Below are 18,865 nucleotides of genomic sequence, written 5' to 3'. Positions count from 1 at the left end.
TAAATTCCATTTTACAATGTATTCAACTATATAACAGTATTTTATTAAAAATTGTAGTAATGTGTCACATTATCACGGGTTTTACAGTAATAATGCAGCTTTGATGACCATAAGAGACATTCAAAAACATTTGTGACCCTGGACCACAAAACCGGTCATAAGGGTCAATTTTTTCAAAATATAGGACAATATTTGGCTGAGATACAACTATTTGAAAATCTGGAATCTGAGGATGCAAAAAAATCTAAATATTGAGAAAATCGCCTTTAAAGTTACCCAAATGAAGTTCTTAGGAATGCATATTACTAATCAAAAATTATGTTTTGATATATTTACGGTAGGAAATTTACAAAATATCTTCATGGAGCATGATCTAATGTCTAATGATCTAAAACCAATGTCCAAATGATTTTTGGCAGAAAAGAAAAATCAATAATTTTGACCCACACAATGTATTTTTGGCTATTGCAACAAATACACCCCAGCGACTTAAGACTGGTTTTGTGCTCCAGGGTCACATTTAAATTTTTCAACATCAGTGTAAGTCATTAGATACTGGCAAATTCTGTCCAACTGAAAGCTCTCTAGAATGAGAACGCCCTCTCTCCGATACCTAAAACACACTGTTAAGTACAAAAATCATGGTTTATGCAGCTTATTAGCTATTGTTTTAAAGCATGGAATACTTCGTTATAACCCGCCTAAATTTCCTATTTCAACAAGTAGGAAAATACAAGTCTTTAAAGCTAAATTGTTAGTTAAACATCACCCTGGACCATAAGGGTCAATTTCTTGAAACTGAGATTCATATATCATCTGAAAGCTGAATAAATAAGATTTCCATTGATGTATGGTTTGTTCGGATAGGACGCTATATATTTGGCTGAGATACAACTATTTGAAAATCTGGAATCTGAGGGTGCAAAAAAATCAAGTATAGTTCAAGTTCTCTGCAATGCATGTTACTAATCAAAAATTAAGTTTTGATATATTTACGGTAGGAAATTTACAAAATATCTTCATGGAACATATGTGATTTGATACTTTTGACCCATACAATGAATTGTTGGCTATTGCTACAAATATACCAGTGCTACTTATGACTGGTTTTGTGGTCCAGGGTCACATATGAGTTAGTTTGGTGAATTAGGTTTTTATCACTGCAATTTAAAACAATTACTACTGATGATATGCGGCTAAAAACATTGCAGTTTTTTAATTCAGAAGTTCAAAAGGAAAATAAACTGCAGAAATGCGTCATCTCGTAAAATATTCCCATAAGTCATTGGGTCTTTTGTTGTATATCAGATCTTATGGCCCCGCCGTGGCCCTCGAGGCCTGACAGCCACGAGATATATGGGCCCCTGGCGTGCCCACGTTCAGTGATCAATGATGTCACCGCTAACAGGAGAGACAGGTAGAAGAGAGCAGGTCTGGGATGCTAGTGGCCCAGTCACCACCACAAGCCTCATTTAGTATTTACCGCACACGCCGATGCTGATAAAAAACAAAACAAAAAAAAAAACAGGGTTCATAATACAAATGAATAAGAGGAAGATGAAAACATATTGAGGCTCGACATTAATTTATAATGCACACACTAATGGTAACCACGACAGAACATGCGGGCAGACGATGTTGCTGACACTGCGGGCAGATAATTTATTCAGACGCTCTTCTCCTCATCTGCTTCAAAAACATCTCCTCTTATCCCTGCCTGTGACGCAAGACGCCCATTTCCCCCTAAAACGCATTAGCAAGCCGTATAGCCTGAATAAACCTGCATTTCTTTCTGAAGTAAAGCAATATTGGATTAACATGAATGGTTTACACTGATTTCAATGCACGCATCCGTTGCATCTTTACGCAGGTGGATGTCGCGCAAGGTAACAAGCTCGCCAAAACACCACTGCCTATCAGAGAGAAACAGGACATATACGCACCCGCAATACGCAGTTTCTCTTTTCTATTCGTCAAATTCAGTCCTCTAGTTTTTTTTCCCTTGACCTGGTGATTCTTTGAGTATTTCGTGTGTTGTGTGTGTTTCTCTAGCACCGCTCTCGCTGCTGCGTCTCTCGCTCCTCCACCCCCCTCCAAAATACCACAACTGGCGCTGCGCGTCAAACGGATTCTAAATAATCATTGGAACGCTCCGGGCCCAGTTCTTGTCAAATACGAGTGTTCCATTCGAACCCACGGAGAAGACAATGACGTTTTCGTTCCAAGGAAAAAATCAGTTTGCGTCCGTTCTCTGTTGTATTTTTTAATTCGTTTATTTGTGTCCGTTTAGGCCTATGGAAGGTAGCAGGTGAGCGTTGAGCAGGCATAGATGGCAGTTCCTTCCATACGGTTGGCGTGTTGACTGTCAATGAGCGATGTCCGAATCTTTTTTGTGAGTCGGATCTTTTTAATGAACCAACTCATAAATGAGACTGAGCCTGTCCGAGTCAACAGACTCACTAACAAATACCACAACAAACAGATTTTAAGTAATCATTTGATCGTCTTTGGCTAAGTATGTGTATCTCATTCTCACATCCTGAGAAGAAAATATCCCTTTCGATCCACAGAAACAATTATTTTGCATCTTTCCTTCATTTTTTCTATTCGTTTGTTTTTGTCCGTCCGCAGGCTAACACGAGATCAAATCGGATCTTTTAGTGAATCGATTCACAAAACAGGTCGGTATGATGCACTAATGCACACGGTATGATTTTAAAGTCTTTTGAGGCTAAAAGATTTTTTTGTGTAGGCTATTATGTACTTGTAAATTACATTTAGATGATAAATTATGATTTTATGAGTTAACTTGTGGCCGCAAACTAAAAAAAAAATAACACAATAAACAACATGTGCACTTGACTTTACTGTATCATTTTATTTTATTTAATGCTTTATTTATTAAATGCCACAAGAACAAGAGGTAGCTATTTCATATTCACATGACCATATTAACATTAACTGCCAGAGAAAAAAAAAAGAAAAGAGAAAAAAGGAAAAAATACATAAATTTCAATACTTTCAGAGTATGTTTCAAACTTTCAAACCATTACATGGTTTGTTCCAAGACATTTACATATAATTTAAAGTCATTTATAAAATGTGAAAAATTCGGTTTACATTGAGCCCACTTCTTCTTATGTGAATGTGAATGTGAATGAATGTGAATTATGTATATGGTATTTTCCTAAAATAAACAAATGTATAATATGCTGTTCTTTACAATTCAAATTTCCATTTTCTGTATAAAAAAAGCACATCAAATATACAAATTTCTATCATACTCTCTATTTTTCTATTAAAATAGAATTCCAAAATCCTTCAATGAAAATACAATGAAACTAGATGCAAAATAGTTTCTTTTTCTTGACAGCAACATTCACATATGAAATATTAAGCTTAAATCTTTCCAAAACATGCTTAGCAGGATACATTGAAGTAGATTTTGTAAGACATTTCCTTGATTTTGTTATTGATGCAAAACTTATTTGGCAGTTTCCATGCTTTAACCCAAGAGATATTACCAAATAAAGAAGAATCTTCTTTGGTAATAAAAAATCTTGCTGCAGGTAAGGACACAGAACAAAGAGCATTCCTTATAATCTCATTGCTACAATGTTGTTTTAAAACATCAACATTTTAAATGAAAATATTTCCACAAGGTTTATCCATGCATGGTTTTAAAAGTAACATAGGCTTCGGAATTGTGTCAAGAACAATTCTCTTGGTTTAATTGGTAATTAGAATTTTGGAGAAATTCAGTATATGACAACAAATAGCTACCCATCGGAATTAACTTTCTGTCTCTTAGTAAAAGAATACATTCATTGAATCAAGTATAACAGAATAAAGATTTGTTTTAAATAATATGTCCTTGTTATTCCATATAAAATAGATGTGAGGTAAAAAAAAAAAAAAAAAAAGTGTGCTTATACACCAATTTCCATGCTAGCAGGGCTTGTCTGTGAAAACCGGCCAATTTAACAGGAATTTTGTCTATTGTAACATTTTACGGAACGCAAACAGTGACCACGTGATGAGTTGAAAGAATCACTGAATCGTTCTTAGAACTAGTTCATCAAAACTGTTCGAACGAACTGATTTATCATATGGGTCAGACTTCCCTCCACTACAGGCTGGTGTTTGGTTGGATTGAGTGTTTCTTTTTTCTGTCCACCTCATGTGCGCCACACAGTGGTTGAACTGCAGTAGCGCAAGACGTAGACGGCGCTCTGCATAGGAGCTGTCCAGCGTCTCAGTGCTGAAACTTGCCCCTTCGGCTCTCGGCAAACAGCAAGAAAGGGTGATACAATTCTCAAATAGGGCTTAACAACCCAGCAACGAGGGCCTGGTTGATTCAGATGTGTCAGTACATGGACAAAGGTAATAAAAAACATCTTCGTTCTGTTCAGTAAAGAAGGAGGAGTCGTTCTTCCAGCCTTACGGAAGCAATGAATACGGAATCTACTGTATTTTCAGGGCTGCAGATAAACAGAGGAAGGGACGTGGTGAGAACGACTGGGGAAAGAGAGACTGAGTAAGACGTGGAGAAGTGGTAAGAGAACACACATATACAGAACACCCTAAAATTTAAGAAAATCGCGCTGGAAGTGTCCGAATGGTAACTTGCAACGTTCGGTAAAAATCGGTTCTTTCCGTCGTCACGCTCTCTCCGACACCCGTGTGCAATGTTTCAGCAACATGAGTGCTGTCTGAGAATGAAACCGACCACACAAACTGACTGCAGTAGGAATCATTATGCAATGAAGCGAGAGATATTTCACGAGTGAAGCCTCGGACTGATTAATGTTCATTATCTGTGGTCAGCTGCATATTAACTATTTGGCTATTAAACATGAAGGAAGGGAAATAAGTCAAAGAGTATTGATTTACACACTGAAGAAAGTCTCTTGTAACAAGCACTTAAGAAGTTCATGAAGCTCATGATTATTGAATCATTTCTTTCTTTCTCTGTAAGCTCACTCTCTCAGCATTATGCCCTGGTCTCTGGACTTGGTGCCGCTTCCCCCATGTGCATTGCTGGGTGGTCCTCCCCTCAGTGGGCTGCTCTGGACCGTCCTCCTCCTCTTCCTCTGGTACTGCTACCGCGTGGGTTCTGACCCACCGTCCCATTCTGGCATGCTGAAAAGTTGCTCCGGCCGATCCTCATTCTCTCGGTCATCAAGCCGTTCCCCAGTTGACCCCAGACACTCTACACCTAAAGCATCTGCGGCTATCACAATGGAGACGGTGGAGGAAGAGGAGGGCACAGAGAGCTACCTGACACCCGTGTTGAGCCATGCCCCGTTCCCCACCGAGGCTGCAGCGGAAAGCAGGAAGTTGTATAGAGCACTACAAGAGTATGCCAAGCGCTACAGTTGGGCTGGCATGGGGCGAATTCACAAGGGCCTGCGCAATCAGGTCAGAGATGGGAAAAGTAGGATAACCTGAGGCACTTTCCTAAATATTTGTGTTGTATCTCAACATTTATGTCACTGTTTGTCCCTCGGCATCTTCCTTGCTTCTGTCTAGGCCAGGATTAATGATCGGCCATCCATTCAAAAGCCTCATCTCTTCTACCTCCCAGATGTTCCCAGCATACCTTTCTTTCCCAGGGATGCTCATCGTCACGACATTGAGGTTCTGGAGGCCAGCTATCCCATAATCCTTGCTGAGTTCCAAGCTGTCTACCAGAGGGGGATTGATACAAAGTTAGGGTGGAGCTACCAAGGACCAAAGGTGACTAAACATACTAAGCTATTTCAGGAATTTCAATGGCTCAAAGAGACAACTGTAAAAATCTAATTAAAATATGTTTATTTGATTTGTATCAATATTCACAAACTATACAATCACAGTTGACCAGATTAGATAGACAGACAGACAGACAGACAGATACAGTACATAGGTAGAAACATAGATAGACAGACAGACACATAGATAGATAGATAGATAGATAGATAGATAGATAGATAGATAGATAGATAGATAGATAGATAGATAGATAGATAGATAGATAGATAGATAGATAGATAGATAGATATATAGATAGATAGATAGATAGATAGATAGATAGATAGATAGATAGATAGATAGATAGATAGACAGACAGATAGACAGACAGACAGACAGACAGACAGACAGACAGATACAGTACATAGGTAGAAACATAGATAGACAGATAGATAGATAGATAGATAGACAGACAGACAGACAGACAGACAGACAGACAGACAGACAGACAGACAGACAGACAGATAGATAGATAGATAGATAGATAGATAGATAGACAGACAGACAGACAGACAGACAGACAGACAGACAGACAGACAGACAGATACAGTACATAGGTAGAAACATAGATAGACAGATAGATAGATAGATAGATAGACAGACAGACAGACAGACAGACAGACAGACAGACAGACAGACAGACAGACAGATAGATAGATAGATAGATAGATAGATAGATAGATAGATAGATAGATAGATAGATAGATAGATAGATAGATAGATAGAAGGACAGACGGTTAGAAAGACAGACAGACAGACAGACAGACAGACAGACAGATAGACAGACAGATAGATAGATAGATAGATAGATAGATAGATAGATAGATAGATAGATAGATAGATAGATAGATAGATAGATAGATAGATAGATAGATAGATAGATAGAAGGACAGACGGTTAGAAAGACAGACAGACAGACAGACAGATAGATAGATAGATAGATAGATAGATAGATAGATAGATAGATAGATAGATAGATAGATAGATAGATAGATAGATAGATAGATAGATAGATAGATAGATAGATAGATAGATAGATAGATAGATAGATAGATAGATAGATAGATAGAAGGACAGACGGTTAGAAAGACAGACAGACAGACAGACAGACAGATAGATAGATAGATAGATAGATAGATAGATAGATAGATAGATAGATAGATAGATAGATAGATAGATAGATAGATAGATAGATAGATAGATAGATAGATAGATAGATAGATAGATAGATAGATAGAAAGACAGACAGACAGACAGACAGACAGACAGATAGTTAGATAGATAGATAGATAGATAGATAGATAGATAGATAGATAGATAGATAGATAGATAGATAGATAGACAGATAGACAGATAGATAGATAGATAGATAGATAGATAGATAGATAGATAGATAGATAGATAGATAGATAGATAGCTGCAGTGAAGATGTGTTTCATATAAAAAAATAACAGCATTTGGGTTATAAACATGAGGGAGTAAATAATGACATTTTTATTTTTAGTTAAACTGTACTAAATCACTTGTGTTCTGCTTCACTTTACTTCATCCAGCACACACATTCACCAATACTCTTTCATTCTCTGGCTGTCCTTCTTGCCCTCTCTTAATATCTTCCAATCAATATCTCTACTGCACTGCTGTTAGGGATCTGTCTGGATTCAATTCATCATTCTCTCATAATAATCAGGCTATAAGAATGCAGGACATAGACACACAACCTCAGAGCTAAGCTTGAGAATCGAGAGAAAATGTGCTGTGTGTTATGCATGTATGATGATGAGCTCATGTGTTGATCTCTCAGGGCCAAACAGTGTTCCCACTCTATAATGCTGGAGTGTGTGTGGCCAGCAACTGTCGTGCGTGTCCGTGTACATACCGAACCCTCCTCTCTCTCAGAACCTTCATCAGCAGTAACTCTCTGGGATCTGCTGGCTTCTGGCTCCTGGGTCCTGGGGCCACATTGGGAGGGGCCTATGGCCCTACAAACACACGTCTGCGCTGCCATCTGGGTAAGTCACAACACTGAAACAAAGAAAACTCTTCTGCACAGAACTACTGTTGGGGTCAGGAAGATTATTTTTTAAATGTTTTTAAAAGAAATCTGTTATTGTCATGCCTCAAAAATACAATAGAAACAGTAATATCGTGGAATATTATTACAATTTGAATATATTTTCAAATGTCATTTATTTCTCTGATGGTAAAGCTGTATTTTCAGCATCATTACTTCAGTCTTCAATGTCACATGATCCTTCAGATATCATTCTAATATACTGATTTGCTGCTCAAGAAACATTTATTATTATTATCAATGTTGAAAACAGTTGTGCTGAATAATATTTTTGTGTGGAAACCATGATTCAAGTTTTTCAGGATTCTTTAATTAATAGAAAATTCAAAACAACAGCATTGACTTGAAGTAGAATTTTGATTAATCACCTTCAACATCCTTTCTGAATTTCTTCTTCAAAAAATCTGACTCCCTAATTACTTTTAATGCTCCAAAATGATTTGAGGTAACGTAAGGGAAGAAACTGTGGAAATATAAAGAAATATGAAATGTAAAAGAAATAAGGCCAGAAAATTTGTATTAATGTTACAAATGCTGCAATGTTGTGCTCGCCGACATTTGGGGGAAAAAAATAAGATGCCAACATAATGCCATTTTTCTGTGAGTGTGTTAAATTACGTGTTTCTGTGTGTCAGGTCTTCAGACGCCTGCTCAATGTGAGCTGGTGGTGGGTGGAGAGCCTCAGTGTTGGTCAGAGGGACACTGCCTCCTTGTGGATGACTCCTTCCTGCATACCATCTCACACAATGGTCAGAGAACTACATTGTACAAACCTCATTAATCATAATATGCCAGATAACTGAAGCTAACAAGAGCACTTACAGATCGATATTAGCTCACCAAACTACAACAATAAAGATAACAGGCAATCTGAAGATGAAAAAAGACCATATTCTCACTTGCACATGAACATGGATCATTTTGAAGATGTATGATGCTTCTGTCGCTGTGCTTCATATTTGTGTCAACTAGGTCAGAGATGTTTCTTTTAAAATCAGATATTTCATGTAACGCTCAACTAATCCGGTTTTATATAATATGTAAATCCTTTTAAATAAAATCAACACAAATTGTTACTGATTCTATAATATATTTGTAATATATATTTTAGAATTACATGGGAAATGTCTGCATTCATATCAAGATCTTTATATTTCTATTGGATTTTGAGACATTGTTGAGACTGTGACAGTATAATCTTATAATCTTAAAAGGTTCATTATTGGCATGGTTCCGTGAAGAACCTTTAACAACCATGAAACTTTTCCGTTTAAGAACTGAAATGTTCTTTGGGAACCCAAATGATTCTTTATGGAATCACTATAAAACCTCTTGGAACCTTTATTTTTTTTTTAAAGAGTGTAGACTCTTCTGATACTGTAGGACACAAAAGTGAGATTACCCCAGTAGAAATTGAGACAAAGAAATATAGGCAGAGATCTCAATTTTTCCCTATATTTAAAGTCTAGGAGAAACAATTGAGATTCTACAGAGGTCTTCTATGTAACCAACATCTTTATATTTGTCCTCTAGGGGGAGCAGAAGAGGGTCCCAGAGTTATCTTCAGTGCGGACCTGTGGCATCCTAACGTGGCTGCAGCAGAGAGACAGGCTCTAGATTACATCTTTGCCCCTGAGCAGTGATTCTAGCTGTATTTCCCAGGATGCACTAGTCAAAGCCACTTCATGTCATATTAAAATGCAGAAAATGTTGTTTTAAAGTTCTGCAAATTTATCATACAGATCAGATAACATATCGACTATGTTGAGCCCGGAGCACACATATACTGTGACGACACGCGAACAATTTTTGAACGTCATATCTACATTTGACTTGTGCCTGTCTTGATAATCCCACGCTCCTGTTCTATCGTTTTTGTGCCTGATTTCTCCTCCTTACCTCTCTGATGTATACTGTGATACATGGTTCTCCGTAAATACTGTACAAGTGACTCACGGTTATGCTATATATTTTATTTCATCAGATGGTGATTTATTTTCAAACCTGTGAAGCACACACTGAAGACAGCATACTGTATATGACCAGATTACTTGCATGCGTTGTGAATTTTGATTGTGTTGCCACCAATGCACTTGATGACTGTCCTGCAAATCAAGTATGTATTCAGAAGAGTTAAATTAAAAAAATAAAAGGTTTTGTTAAATTTAATCTCTCTAGTCCCTGATGGCATTGAAGGGAGAGGAAGTATCGGATTCCACTCACCATGACACACTTACAGCGGGACCGATACACTCACTCAGCACCCAAACACACACCTGGGGTTGGAGGGCTCCTTTGTCAGCAACTTTATCTTTCTGCATTGAACCCTGTGAGAGCAGATAGAATTTCACAAAGGGGTTCAGGGGCCTGTGTACAATCAAAAATGCATGAGAGACAGTGCAAGATGAAGAGACAGACAGAAAGAGACAGCTATATGTTTTTAGAAATAAATGTGTTTAAAGTTTAATTATAATTTTTATATCAGGAAGTCTCAATCAATATGTCAGTAAATATGTTAATAGATTTGAACTATACTTAATATAAAATAAATTTATATTATATTACTTTTTTACTAGGGAAAGCTTTTTTTTCCATATTAAAAAGTGGTAGATATGTTTTGACAGATGTTATAATCCCACCAGATATTATGACAATGTGCTTCAACGCACTGGACACACACAACAAGATTAAACAGCGATTATAGCTGTCAAACACACACATTCTGCATAAAAGCAGTAACAAAAATGCAGCTCTGACTGAGCTACCTCAACTTCTAATATCCGAGTCAGTATATACAATTAAAAATAAAATAAAAAATCTATAAATATTGTTAATCTTCATCACTCAAAATTTGAAGAAATATTAGCTGTAGGTATACCACTGTTCTACCAACATTTTTGACAATATAACCAAGGCATTTCAACAAAAACCTTCATTTTGTGGAAAACACAGAGATCAAATTTAGAAAACTGAACAGTAACCATGCATTGTAGCATGAAAGAGGATTACAACATCCCCCAAACCATAACACTTCCTCCTCCACCTTTCTCTGACTTCTTTACGCTCTCGGGGTTCAGTCGTTCCTCAGTAATAACGATGAATATAATGTTTCCCATCAGACCTAAATACATTAAACTGGCTCTCATCACTAAAGTGAACTTTGGAGCAGTTCTCCTCTCTCCACACAACATGCTATACATCTTTCAGCACTGAACTGGCAAGCGATTCCAGCTGCAGTGTTGAACCCATTCCCCATTGAGAGTCTCCGCATTAACCTGTCCTCTCATGCACTTGTTATACTGTACGTGGACGACCAGGCTTTTGGGAGACTTTAATTGATGTCATTGTAAACCTGCGATATCCTAGAAATCCCAGATTTGGAACGACCAACTTTTCTTCCCATGAATGAAAGCTTCATCCCTTTGGCCTTCATCTGGACCGCCTCCTGTCACAGGGTTTCAGTCACTTTAGAGCAGACCGCCATCTTGCAATTTCAGTAAAAAGTAGAGAAATTATTCCAGTTAAATAGAGTTTGTCATATAATTAAGGAAACTGGCACCAGGTGGAGTTATTTTTCAAATATATAATTTAAGTTTTTTATTCTGAATTTATTCAGAATGCAGTTCATTTATGAAATATGCTTAAAAAACGGCCTTCTACTCCTCTTTAAATCTCTTCAAATAGGACTATCCATAAAATATTTTTATTATTTTTGTCCTGTTTAATGAGTTTGGTTCAATCAACAGAAAAGAGAATGCAAAAAATAATTTTGAAGATGTCAAAGCATTGTGATCACACTGTCTCCATAGTAATATGAGGTTTTTCTCCTCGTTGATATTTCGGTTTTTCTATTGCATTTCACATCTCTGTCTGCAAGCTGTTTCAGAGGCACCTATAATGACATCAGTCTTCCACATCCTCTCCAAAACTCATTCCTCTTGCTCCTTGTTTTCATTATAACTCATTCTGTCATGATCTTCTGACTTTTTTTTCTATTCCTCTATTCTAATCCTCTTTTCTGATCGGACCAGTTTACCCCCACTATCTCTGTACTTAACAGACAGTACTGGTGGTGAGTGCCGAGAGCTCTGGGATTACTGGGCAACTCTTATGCAAACACATTTCAGGATTCAAGAAAATGCTTTGCATTAGGAGTTTACGTAACAAACAAGCCATGCATGCATGCATAACATACTGACAGACAAACATGATGACGGTGTAATACGTCATTATATTCATCCCTTATATTAAACGCATATACATGTGGATTGTGATACATCTACATCTGCAGTAAAGAAGGACACAGCAGCATTGAAGAGCCTTGTTTAAGGTAACCTTGTTTGGTGTTTTTGCCAAAAACAAATGTAAATCATATAGAGCTTATTTATGAAGAATTTGAATTATAAATTAGTGCAAATGTTTTTTTGATCATGCAGATTAAAGGGAAAAATCTAAATTGAATAATAATAAAAAGCAGGTCAGCCATTTGCAGCCACAGAAACTTGTTTTGTCTGGTTCTGTTTAAGAAGCTGGATTTGATCTCTCTGACTGTATTTCTCTCTCACTCTTGCTCTCCCATCGTCTCTTACACACTCATGCGTTTATTCTCTGACTTGCTCCCTCCCTCTGTATCGTTTAATCATTCAGGAGCTGGTAACTGACAGTCAGAAAGGTTTGTTCTTGCTCTGAATCGAAGAACAGGAGGAAAGAAGTGTTGGCTGACATAAACACCATAAAGCAGAATAAAATTGTCGAGGACTGCCCTTCCTCCACTCCTGCCTGTGGACAGAGGAGCTGAGAACAGGTGAGGGAATATTTGTCTTAGAAACTTCAGTTACAGTGCTCTGAACTGCAAAATAAGTCTTACGCAGCTGTATAAGTTTATAGTATAAATATTTAGGCACAGGCTTACTCTAGTATTGTCTTACTATAGAGTTTAATTAATTAATTCTGTTAGTGACGCTTTACCAAAAGTTACATTTGTTAACATAAAAATGAACAATAATTCTACAATATTTATTATGTTAATGTCTTAATTTAATCATTTACCAATACATTTTTAAAATGAAAAATGTTATTTGTTAACATTAGTTAATGCACTGTGAACAACGAGCAAATGTATTTTTAATAACTAACACTGACACAGATTAAGATTAAATGTTGTAAAAATATATTGCTCACTGCTTGTTCATGTTAGTTATACATTAATGTTAACAAATATGACCTTTTTGTAAAGTGTTACCAGCTTTTTTATTAATATATGTTTAACTAATATTAAAATATTTTGAATGTATTTTTATGTATATATATATATATATGGTCTCAGAAGAAATATATTTTGGATTATAAACCATATTCATAATAAATAAAACAACTGAAATGTATTTGATGGCATGTTGAGAAAATTTGGTGTTATATTCAGTAGCTGCAGAGTTTAGTTTAAGAAAAGTTAATGTTGTCACATTATAGTATATTACATATTTGAATATTTTTAGAGGCACACAGAAGACACAGAGAAAAAGCTGTCAGATATGAGTTTGGGGCCAGCGTGCATTTTCCTGAGAGGAGCTAAAAAAACTGTAAGTCAATTGATTTTATCTAGTCTTTTATTTATTTTTGTCCTGTACTCTGGTATTGGCTGATACCAATAACATTGCTACATTACAAAACAACACAATTCCAAGCTCTAGCAGTTGATTTCTACCTGAAGTTCCTCACTAATCTAAGCATAGTTTGTTTTTACATACTAAACTATTGCTGAACTCATCCAAAAACAATCAGCTAATACTCATCTAGGGTTATAAATACCTGAGCTGGTCTATAGCAAAAGAATGATCTCTCTTTATGCTAGTGGATATAAGAGATTAATGAGCGACTGCAGAAAATATAATGATATGATTTTAAAAGATATCGACAACTGATTGTTGCTTACATCAAATTTATATAAAGGTTATGCTCAATTCTACTAAATACAAACAAATGTGTCAAACTGATGCACATATACAAAGGAACCCTAACTGTTGCTGTTTTACAGGAGCGTCCGCTCGCTGATGAGGAGATAGACGGTAAGCTGTTTGTTTTACTGCGTTTACCGTGAAATAAAATACAAATTGAATTACATTACTGTATTTAAAATCAACAATTAAAACAGACATAATATTTACTTTTAACAGAGTAACTGATCATTTATTTTAAATGAAATTATTATTTGTTTTGCAAATATTCACCTACACTTTTTGGTTCATTTATATAACCAGATTAACCTTACAGAATAAGATGCAAACCAGATGTGAAACACCAGCTGCCGATGCAGTTCACTGAAATCAACCATCAGGATCTGAGAGTCCCACTGAAACTGCTTCTATTTTATCATCTTTTTAAATTTAATATAACATTTGCTGACAAAAATGACATTATAAATTAAAGTGAAAAGCTGAAGATTTAAAAACAAATCAACTCGAGCTGCATGAACTCGACCTGATTTGAGAATGATCCAAATTTTGTACAAAATCACATGATCAAAGTCCCAGACTTAGTTATTTGATTAGTGACCTACACAGAGTGAAGAATCTAAACTATTTTCAGTGTATGGCATCACTTTTCTTAGCTTGAAATTTTTGGAAATAAAAATGTATATTTTTAGGTTCAAATGAAAAAAGAAAAATCCCAGATTTCCAATGTGTTTGAACAGTTTGTCATTTAGAAACCTAGTAACTGAATGTTCTTGTGCGTGTTGCAGAGCTGCGAGAAGCGTTCGCTGAGTTTGATAAGGATAAGGATGGTCTGATCAGCTGTAAAGATCTGGGCAACCTGATGAGGACCATGGGCTACATGCCCACTGAGATGGAACTGCTTGAACTTAGCCAGAACATCAACATGAACCGTAAGATCTTATGTCTCTCTCACATATGCGCTAGCAGCTATTTTGTGATTTGTTGCTCCAGTCAATGTACTTTGTGCTAATGTCTGTTCATCAGTCTGGCTGAAACGCTGTAGATTATTCTCTTAATCCATGGAGGTTTCATTTATTTATTTATCATCTGTTGATCACGTGGATCTTTTCTCCTAATCTTTATTCTCTATCTGCCTCTTTTTCAGTTGGAGGAAGTGTAGATTTCCAGGATTTTGTTGAACTCATGGCCCCGAAGCTTCTGGCAGAAACGGCTGGAATGATCGGACTAAAAGAGTTAAAAGATGCGTTTAGAGAGGTAAGAAAATATGCCATTTTCTTTCAATTTCAAACACATTTTTCAAATAAAAAGCATAGTGTAATCTTTGAATGCAATTTTCTGTAGTTTGATATGGACGGTGACGGCACTATCACCATCGAAGAACTGAAGCATGCGATGCTAAAACTGCTTGGTGAAAATACGAACAGGAAGGAAATAGAAGCCGTGGTCCGAGAAGCAGACAACAATGGAGACGGGACCGTTGATTTTGAGGGTAAAATAGATTCATATTTAATCAAATACTTAATCACCCTCATTTTTGTTCCAAACCTGTATGCGTGTCTTTCTTTTGCTGAACACAGAAGATGACAGGAAGCCACTGACTTGACATTTTTCTCTCTACCGTGGAAGTCAGAGGCTGTTTGGTTCCCAATCTGTTCTAGCACTGCCACACATCTGTAATACAAACAGATCCTTTCCAAATGTGGAAAGGGGTCTTTAGACACCATCCTGCTAGACTGACCTCATTCAGTAATTACCGAAACTGAACGTTCTTTAATATATGAACGTCGGAGCAGCGGAGGTGTTTTAGTAATTAAACAAACAAGACTGTAAGGGATCCTACACCTGCGCTGCTTCATTCACAGCTGGGGTCATGGCTGTGTAGAGTGAGCAGTTTAGCTCAAACGTGCCATGAGCACATGCTCTCATGTGTCTCACAGGAATCACACAGATCAACTGAGAGGTCTAGAGCGTGCTCATTCTGAACCCTGACACTAGAAAAAGTACATGTGTTTTAAATGTGCCACTCAGTACTTTTGTTTTTATAAAAAAAAAATGTTTCGAATTTAAATAAATACAAAATGACATAAGATTTTAAGCATTTTTTAATGAGGTGTATTTTTTTTTTTTTACGATATTAGTATTGTTTATTTTTGACAGAATAACATATTTGCTAATGGCATAACAATCTACTATTCTCTGAAAACACGTGTTTAAAAACAAAAATTAAGTGTTTTACAAAAATGCACACGTTTCCACATATCAGAAACCATTTTCTAGATTAATATTTTGGCAGGGTCTCTCTTGGAAAAGAGATTTTAATCTCATTGGATTACCCAAATGAATAAAGGTCACATAGAATAATATTGATAATAATTAATCTAAAATGTAAACATGATTGGGGATTGAGAAGCAAATATATCAATAAGGCATTTTAGGCAGTCACTGTTGCTACTTAAAGGTGCTGTATGTAAGTTTTTGACTCTACTAAAGCATAAAAATACCATAATATGTTTGCAGATATTTAAGAAACATGCCAAGTTTACATAGTTGTTTATCTGAAAAACAATGCTACAGTCAGTTATTCTCCTTTGAAAATGTGTGCTCCGGGCCGGAATGTCGGTCTCTGTTTTGGTTTGTGAAACCCGCCCACTGCCAGTTTACCCAATCACCCCGGGTTGCCAGTTAGCGGAAAACACAGCGTATTTAATTTCAGTCATCGCCATGTGCGCTCGTTCCTGTTGGTGTCATTAATCTGGCAACCTGCGCGTGCATCAAGTCTGAGGAGGAGGCGCCGGGTGAAAAAAAACATTGTTTTGGAAAATTTGGACTGCAATATTCAACTGCTAGGTGTCAATCCTACATACAGCACCTTTAACATCTGATGGACTGGATATTTAGACAATCTCACCGTATATCAACTTTTATCTCTCTCCTTTAGAGTTTGTCAGAATGATGTCTAAAAATTGAGAAAACACCCGAGACACTGAAGAAGGCCTGAAAATCACTCCAAAGAAGAAAATATCTGCATCAGAGACTCAAGACAGCCAACACAATCACTGGCGACAGTACTATGCATATAGGAACATTATTTTATACCATTTTGTTTGTGTATTTTTATCTTACTCTTTGAGTGCCACTTTGTTTTGCTTTACTGTTACATGACCTCAAACACTAAATCCTCCTTAAACTCTGTAAATGATCATTTTGTCATATATCAGTATTGTGTAACAATATTTCAGTGTATGTTCAGAATTGGATTGTGTATTTCATTGTACATGCATTCTTGAACTTTTGGCATAAAACCAAGTTAAAAACTCTCTCAGATTGTCATTAATTTTGCATTAGTGTGTGTATGACCTGATATTGCTGTAATTTGATCATCTGGGCTTTAGTTAAGATCATCAGTGAAAATGACAAATGTCATCAGGGGACGGGGCCACGGTCTATCCTCTCTCTAATTGCTGTAGTGCATCAGTGTGTGTCTGTACATACACACATATAGACATTTGAAATAGAAAGTGCATCACATGAGTAAATATTATGAAAGAAATAGTCTGCAATAATCTCATTTCATTTCCTCATGCAAGATCAATCAACATTTTGAATTGTTTGGCGGCAACTTTTACCAAAGCAACTTACAAATAAGAGTAATACAAACAGATGTGGGATTAATTTAAAAAAAAGGTAACACTTTAATCTAGGCACCTATTCTTACTATTAACTAGTATTATTAACATATTGGCTGTTTATTAGTAGCATTTTACATTCTGCGTGACCATATTCTACATCCCTATTCCTACCAACACATAAACTTAACAACTACCTTACTAACGATTAACAAGCAGCAAATTGTTTTTTTGAGGCAAAAGTGTAGTTAATGGTTTGTTAATAGAAAAAAATAAAAAAAATAATATCAGTAATTATATTATGACCTATTTTCAGAAATATTTCATTACAGAGTGGTTGTCAAGAATTGTAATATATTGTGTGTGTGTGTGTGTGTGTGTGTGTGTGTGTGTGTGTGTGTGTGTGTGTGTGTGTGTGTGTCATTTATGCCATATCACCCTTAGTCACCACTGATAAGCTTTAACTTTAATTTTCTGTGAAACTGAAACAATTTGTATTGTGAAAAGTGTTATACAAATAAACGAGAATTGAATTGAATACACACACACACACACACACAGTATGTATGTGTGAGTGTGTGGATAATAATAGGCTATATCTATATGAATGGATACTATTTAATACATTTAAAATATTATAAATTATTCTTTTTTTTTTTTTACTAAATTATTTTATTTTAATATACTTTTTTGTTGTTTAAAGATAATTTACCCAAAAATATTTTTTGTTTTTTTCTTATGTGGAACACACACACAAAATACATTTTTGAAATATCTTATGAGAATAATGACCTGTGAGAGATGATCCATCAGTTTGATACAAAGTGTAAAGTTTAAAATAAAAAGTGAAACATCTGTTTAAGTGGACTTCAACACAAAAGACCATTCTGCATTAGACCAATAATCTCAACACTGACACAGATTATTGGCCCTTGTACATTGCACTATGGCCTGAAAATGGCATTAAAGTAGAGACCACTGGGAAACAAAATATAATAATAAATATGATCAAATCCTGCAGTCCACTAATCCCTTTAACCTCGTCAGCTGATCACGCATTTCCATGAACTCCAAGACAAATCTGCTCAGCTCACGCTTCTCTAGCTGATCTGTTAAACCTGTGCTGCTGTTAAAACATCTGCTCCATGATGAACCTCTGTGCAGTCAGCATGCTGAGTATACCTTATCTTAACCATACAAGACCTCGCACTCTTTAAATACAGCAAACAACAAATATCATCTGACCTGTAATTAAATTCATCTATTGTTCCTGATTTAGGCAGGCAGATAAACCTCTGTGCCAGATGTGCTGAAAGACCTTGCTAAGCCATTAATAACATCTGGTCTGTTTCTCTTGAAGTGCAACTGGGAGAAATGCATACACATGCACAGACTTACACCATAACCAGTGCATTTGT

General features: G+C 36.2%; 2 protein-coding genes across 2 annotated transcripts; both read left to right on the top strand.

Annotated features, from left to right (window-relative positions):
* Positions 1–4,213: 4,213 nt before the first annotated feature.
* LOC306857568 (aspartate beta-hydroxylase domain-containing protein 2-like) lies at positions 4,214–10,034 on the top strand. Its single transcript, XM_079397568.1, has 7 exons — positions 4,214–4,383; positions 4,480–4,555; positions 4,979–5,421; positions 5,533–5,739; positions 7,598–7,805; positions 8,503–8,616; positions 9,401–10,034. Exons 3-7 carry the CDS (start codon positions 4,996–4,998, stop codon positions 9,508–9,510), a joined length of 1,065 nt encoding a protein of 354 aa, XP_079253694.1. The 5' UTR covers positions 4,214–4,383; positions 4,480–4,555; positions 4,979–4,995; the 3' UTR covers positions 9,511–10,034.
* A 3,825-nt stretch (positions 10,035–13,859) lies between these two features.
* LOC306858840 (calcium-binding protein 5-like) lies at positions 13,860–15,778 on the top strand (the record flags this gene model as incomplete). Its single annotated transcript, XM_079399600.1, has 5 exons — positions 13,860–13,932; positions 14,607–14,750; positions 14,966–15,075; positions 15,163–15,310; positions 15,759–15,778. The coding sequence occupies 5 exons, from the start codon at positions 13,860–13,862 to the stop codon at positions 15,776–15,778; spliced, it is 495 nt and encodes a 164-aa protein (XP_079255726.1).
* Between the last annotated feature and the right edge of the window lie 3,087 nt (positions 15,779–18,865).

The sequence above is a fragment of the Barbus barbus genome, assembly GCF_936440315.1.
Source record: "Barbus barbus genome assembly, chromosome: 3".
NCBI classification, from domain to species: domain Eukaryota; kingdom Metazoa; phylum Chordata; class Actinopteri; order Cypriniformes; family Cyprinidae; genus Barbus; species Barbus barbus.
Note: the sequence above shows the minus strand (reverse complement) of the source record. Positions and strands in the feature narration are given on the sequence as shown.

Bases quoted from the DNA above. Each gene is read 5' to 3' on its own strand.
- LOC306857568 (XM_079397568.1), top strand. From the start codon at position 4,996: ATGCCCTGGTCTCTGGACTTGGTGCCGCTTCCCCCATGTGCATTGCTG. The intron at 7,806-8,502 runs GTAAGTCACAAC...TCTGTGTGTCAG, and splicing joins ACGTCTGCGCTGCCATCTGG to GTCTTCAGACGCCTGCTCAA. The intron at 8,617-9,400 runs GTCAGAGAACTA...TTTGTCCTCTAG, and splicing joins GCATACCATCTCACACAATG to GGGGAGCAGAAGAGGGTCCC.